General features: G+C 37.3%; 1 protein-coding gene across 7 annotated transcripts in view; it reads left to right on the plus strand.

Annotated features, from left to right (window-relative positions):
- The window catches only part of SIMC1 (SUMO interacting motifs containing 1), a 72,338-nt gene that overhangs the window by 45,394 nt on the left and 20,571 nt on the right, over window positions 1-6,373 (plus strand). For 6 of the 7 annotated variants that reach the window (XM_017512773.1, XM_037732895.1, XM_037732897.1 and 3 more), the window contains 2 exons: window positions 799-951; window positions 2,840-2,968. In XM_017512773.1, the coding sequence (XP_017368262.1) occupies window positions 799-951; window positions 2,840-2,968 (282 nt within the window). Of the gene's footprint in view, window positions 1-798; window positions 952-2,839; window positions 2,969-4,036; window positions 4,189-6,373 lie in introns of all 7 variants that reach the window. The other variant, XM_017512775.2, reaches the window with a different exon arrangement.

The raw sequence follows: 6,373 nt of genomic DNA on the forward strand, positions 1-6,373 counted from the left end.
AAAAATAGTTTTGAGTATATGAGATGTTTTTACCTTACTATCTTGTAGAGAGCCCCTGCTCTGTATAAAGTATGATTCCACTGCACACACTCTAAACCTTAGTTATTAACATTAATAGATGACAGTAATATAGAAGTAGCAAGGACTTCTGTGGTCATCCAGTCCAACTTTCCACTTGGTTAAGAAATGTCCCTTGTCAGGAAGGCACAGATAGTACTGTTTGACCCTAGAGTTACCCTTGAGTACTTACTTATAACTCAAAGAAAAACATTAATATTTTAGTTCACTTTTTTATTTTTGCCTTTTTTTTTTTTTTTTTTTTTTTTTTTTTGTAGAGATGGGTTCTTGCTATGTTGCTTAGGCTGGTCTCAAACTCCTGGTGTCAAAAGATCCTCCCACCTCACCCTCCCAAAGTGCTGGGATTACAAGCATCAGCCATGATGCCTGTTCTTTAGTTGACTTTTTATAGCCTTACTGCAGTTAAATGTGATGTTTATATTAGACTTATTTAATTATTGAAAATACCGAAGGGCCCTTTTGTTGCTTTTAGGGAAATCCAGGGATCTGGGGGCCCAGGTTAAGGCTGTAATTCTGAGGACCAAAAATACAACAGGCATTTTAACCTTTTTTTTTTTTTTTCTTCCTGCACAGGAAAAGAAAGAATAAACCTTTTCTTTCTTTTTTCCATTTCAGGGATGTTATCAAGTGGCTGGTCAAAGCAGTAAAACCTTTTTTTTTTTTTTTCTTCCTGCACAGGAAAAGAAAGAATAAACCTTTTCTTTCTTTTTTCCATTTCAGGGATGTTATCAAGTGGCTGGTCAAAGCAGTAACTGAAGATGGATTCACTCAGACCCCAAATAGAAATCAAATGTCTTCAGGAACAGGAATCTTAAAGGCCGGCAGTAGCCACCTTTCTTCCCAGCCCAACAGGACAAAGAACACCAATCAGCTTTAAGGGGCAGGCAATTATCTTTCCTGGGGCTCTTGGGATGTAGTATTTTAGAGAATAGCACCAATCCCTAGGGCAGCTTCCCCCAAATTAACAAGATCTTAGAACATAGGCTGATCCTTATTCAAGACTTAACTAAAGGCTAAATTTCTAATTCCAAAGATAAAACAAAACCAGGTGCTTTTACCCCTAAAATGATTAGGACTTCACTAAGTGAATACGAAGTCACAACACAGACGTTAAACAAACACTAGAGGACACTGCCCTTTGTTTCCTGCATTTCAGGACAAGTAAAGGGTTACAGCTTCTCATCACTTCAGGTGTCCATTGCCATAGAGAAGGAGTGGTGTGTAGTATGAGTTTTGTCAACCTTGAGTCCTCAAGGACCTGGGTGTCTCTCCCCAGGCCTTGGGAGAAAAATAGCAGTTCAGCCTGTAGGTTCTAACACACCAAGGCAGGCCTCATTACCATAGACCGCTCTGGAAAGAAATTCATGGCATTTCTTTTATGGGGTTAAGAGTGGCTTTGGCATTTTTTGAGAGATGCCAGGATTTTAGGGGCTAGGGCTACCCTTGTACAAATAATTCAGTATTGCATGTCAATCACACTGTTAAAAGCCAGTCACACTGGACATTTCAAATATAGCATTTGTGTCTGAATTCACAATGTTATATTACAATCTTGTTGAACCAACCTGATTTTTATGTAAGGTCCACAAGTTTAGATTGTTTCCTAAATTATAACTAATTATAACTAATTTAGGAAACAATTTTATATCTAAAGGGGAACGTTTTAGAACAATGAAGCATTTGGGCAGATTGAGGAAGGCCCTAAAGTGGCATTCTCCCACAGGTGCCACATGCAGACTCAAGAGGGAGGTGGACACTGTTCCTTCCATGGAAGCTAATATCACCTAATAATTATCATAATAAACATTTATAAATACATGTTAGTAGAAATAACAATAGGGCCCCCTAAAAGTCAATTACATCATGATCTTATCAACAATAATAGACCGCTATCACTTATCATTAGAGAGTCCCTATCTGTGAGATATTTTATATATCACTCACAGGTTTACAAAATAAACTATATTATTGCTCATCCTTTTGATAGCTGAGAACACTTGGACTCAGAGCAGTTTAGTAACTTGTTGAAGGTTGAACAGCTTATCATTGTAGTGCCAGAATCTGAGGCCAGAGCTGCTGATCTGGCCCACCTGTTGTGTTACTGGCTGCAGATTTTCTGAAAGTAAAGCATTTCTTCCATCACAAATAACACATGTTAGAAAAGGCTGATGTCAGGCCAGGCTCACCTTTCTGAGAGGTTGCCCAGACTCCTAATGCCACATCAGTCTGGCTCTGTCCCCCAGTTAGATCTAATAGGAGAGAAGTCAGGTTCCACCAGGGGAGGTTCTAAGACTGAACTTAGTAAGAAACTATTGTAAAGGAAACAGTAACAGGAGAAAACTATATGGAAAATACATATTTTCTCCTGTATCAAAGAAATTTAAATCATTTTGAGTCACTTTGGACCTGTTTTTTCATCTATAAAATAAGGAAGCTATAGATTAGATGATCCTTATAGTTCTCTAGATCCTTAAGGTTGTGTGGTTCTATTTTTGAATTTAAAAGCAGCTTGCTTTTACAGCTCAACCCCAGGTTCTGAGAGGTTCAGATAGTATGATCTGGCAAAAGGGATCCAGGTAGGTGAAATTGCAAATAAAAGCATGCTGATGGCTTGAGTAGTTCTCCCTGACCTTGTGTGTGCTCTATAAGATCCTTTAGTAGTATCTACTCTCAATGTACACTGGTGGGGACCTCCTCCCAGCCACCGAGTGGCTCCTTGCCAGACCCTCCCATTCATCTGTGTCCTGTGTTCTGGACTCAGGATTGTGTGCCAGCTTCAGAGGATGCTCTCCATAGCCGTAGAGGTGGACAGGACCCCCACCTGCAGCTCCAATAAAATTGCTGAGATGATGTTTGGGTTTGTGCTGGACATTCCTGAGAGGAGCCAGAGGTGAGTCTTAGTTTTGTTGGGCAGAGTGGTTATTAAAAAAAAAAAAAAAAAAAAAAAAACTCTTAGAAATCATTTTTATTAAATTAACTTTTCTCTTCTCTCTATGCTACCTATCAAGAACAGAATTTTGCAAGAGAAAATTCCAAACTAATTAAAATAGGAAGAAAATACTAGAAGGATTATTCCCATATTTTTGACTTTTGGAAAGGAGGTTCTCAACTAATTATTATTATTTACAACTGAGATATAATTTATTGGGAAGAGGCACAGTACCCTAAATGGAGCTTAAATTTTCTAACCTTATCAATTTGCCTAACAATTTTACCCTTCTTTCAAGATTTAACTGTTAAGGCTAGATGTGGTGACTCATGCCTGTAATCCCAGCACTTTGGGAGGTCTAGGTGGGCAGATCACCTGAGTTCAGTAGTTCAAGACCAGCCTGGCCAATGTAGTGAAACCCTATCTCTACTAAAAATACAAAAATTATCTGGGCATGGTGGTCGGTGCCTGTAATCCCAGCTACTCAGGAGGCTGAGGCACAAGAATCACTTGAACCAGGAGGTGGAAGTTGCAGTGAGCTGATAGAGTATCACTGCACTCTAGCCTGGGTGATAGAGTCAGACTGTCTCAAAAAAAATAAAAATAAAAATAAAAAATTTAACAGTTAAGCCCTGCTTTCTTCTCTGATCTTTATCCATACACCTGGCATAAGTATTCATTAAAGACTTAGTAAGTGAATGAAATAGACATATCCAATATTAAAGGAACTAGATGTGACCCAAGAATGAAAAGAGTTGGACCTATAGAATGAGCCCAGATAGTAAGGATTAGGAATTCAGTTTCTCTAAGCATGAATTAGAGAAGTGTTTCATTAGGAAGGGATAAAGAAATGGTTTTTGGCCAAAACCAATGATTCCTTCCTTGAACCAGTATTTTAAAATCCAGAAGAAGAAAAATAAACTAGAATGAATATGAATTCATGAACACCTTCTGGTACAGAAAATAACTATAAAGAGCCATTGTGTCGTGGTGCCCCTTGGGGAAATTATGGTGTATGTTTGTCTGCAGGGATCTCCATTGGCTCCATGCCTGCTTCCCATTCCCATCCCTAACTAAACTCCCAGCTGACAACCAAGACACTATTGTGCAGCTCTGGTTTCCTCTTAGAAGAAAATCTCATGCCAAATAGTACTGTAATAGGACTTAATTAAAATACTCTGGTAAGATTAAGACATTTACTGAGTCCCTACAATGTGCCTCTCATTGTCACATTAATTATCTCATTTGTTTTGTTTTTCTTTTTCTTTTGTTTTAAATTTAGAAACAGGGTCTTGCTATGTTGCCTGGGCTAATTTCGAACTCCTGGGCTCAAGCAATCCTCCTGCCTCAGCCTCCCAAAGTTCTGGGATTACAGGCATAAACCACCTCACCTGGTAATGTTATCTCTATTTAATGAATAAGAAAAGTGCTCAAAGCATTGGAGTTAACTAGCCTACATTTATGTAGCTAATCACGTTCAGAATCCAAATTTAAACCCAGGGCTGCTTAATCCCAAATTTGGTATTCAAAGGAGGCAGTATGTTTTAATGGTCAGACAGAATAAAGTGCACATGAATACCATGCCTGCTCTAACACTTTGTCAGGAGTATTTCATTTGGGTCCAACTCCCTACCATTCATTCATATAAGCCCAGATGCCAGTAAGAAATGGGAAAGCTAAGGAATGGGTAACAAAAATAAATTTGGAATTAAAACAGACAAACATGATTGATACAAAACCTGGCCATACTTTAAAATTCTCTCAGAAGGGGCAAATTGGCCACTCACCAGATTATACTAAAATATACTTTGCTTGACCTTCACCTTTATTTATTTTAATTTTCTAAAGTTTAAGTATAATTTACATACAATTAACTAATTTGCATACATACCATCCAGTGAGTCTTGACAAATGCATATACCTGCTTGACCTATCATTTTCCAATTGCTCATTAGTAGTCCATAGAAACCCTGCAACCTTAATAAATTAACTTATTCTAGTAGGATTTTTGTTTGTATGTTTTCCTTAGAATTTTCTACATATACAATCATGTTATCTAAAAATACGGTTTAATATTATCCTTCCCAATCTGTGTATGCCTTTTACTTTCTTTTTCTTCCTTTGTTGCATAGGCTAGTATCTCCAGGAAAATATTGAAGAAGTTTACTAAGGATAGACATTATTGCCTCATTCCTGATCTTAGGTGAAAACATTCAGCCTTTGACTATTAAGTATGATGTTAGCTATAAATGTTTCATAGGTACCCTTTGTCAGATTGAGGGAGCTTCTTTCCACTTCTAGTTTATTATTTTTTATGAAGAATAGGTATTGAAATTTGACAAATATATTGTCTCCATCTATTAAGATAATCATAATTTTTCTCCTTTATTCTGTTGATGTGGCATATTAACCAATTAATCATGTTAAACCAACTGTGCATTCCTGGAATAGAAACCCTACTTCGTTGTGACGTTATCCTTCTTATATATTGATGGATTCAAGTTGCTAATATTTCGTTAAAGGTTTTTGCATTGATGTTTACAAGGGATACTGATCTGTAATTTTATTTTCCTATAATGTTTAATGTTTCCTTATGCATGTTTACAGAAAGGTAAGTTAAAACTACATTGAGATACCATATTTTACCTATCCAGTAGTAAAAAATTAACAATATTATAGTTCATTGGTGAGATTTTGAGAAAGCAGTTACTCATACATTGGTGATGAGAATGCAAAAATGGTACAAGCCTTATGGAGGGTAATTTTGCAATATCTAACAAAACTAAATGTGTGTTTACCTCTTGACCCAGCAATCTCATTTCTATGCATACAAAAATATGTATACAACTGCAGCATGGTTTGTAATTACAAAATACTGGAAACAACCCAAATGCCTATCAATAGGAAAGTGGTGAATATCTGTGGTATATCTATGATGGAGTATTACACAGCTATAACAAAATTAAAATTAAAAATAAGAGAAATATTTCTATGAACTGAATTCTTTATTTTGTTGTTGAGTTGGAGTTTCACTCTTGTTGCTCAGGCTGGAGTGCAATGGCATGATCTCTGCTCACTGCAGCCGCCACCGCCCAGGTTCAAGTGATTCTCCTGCCTCAGCTTCCCGAGTAACTGGGATTACAGGCACCTGCCACCACACCCAGCTAATTTTTGTAATTTTAGTAGAGACGAGGTTTTACCATGTTGGCTAGGCTGGTCTCAAACTCCTGACCTCAGGTGATCTGCCCACCTCAGCATCCCAAAGTGCTGGGCTTACAGGCATGAGCCACCACACTCAATCTTCTATGAACTGAATTCTAAGATAAGTTTAAAAACCAAAATACAAAAGTATGTATAGCAAATATA

Source organism: Cebus imitator, unplaced genomic scaffold (genome assembly GCF_001604975.1).
Source record: "Cebus imitator isolate Cc_AM_T3 unplaced genomic scaffold, Cebus_imitator-1.0 Scaffold478, whole genome shotgun sequence".
In the NCBI taxonomy this organism is placed as follows: Eukaryota; Metazoa; Chordata; class Mammalia; order Primates; family Cebidae; genus Cebus; species Cebus imitator.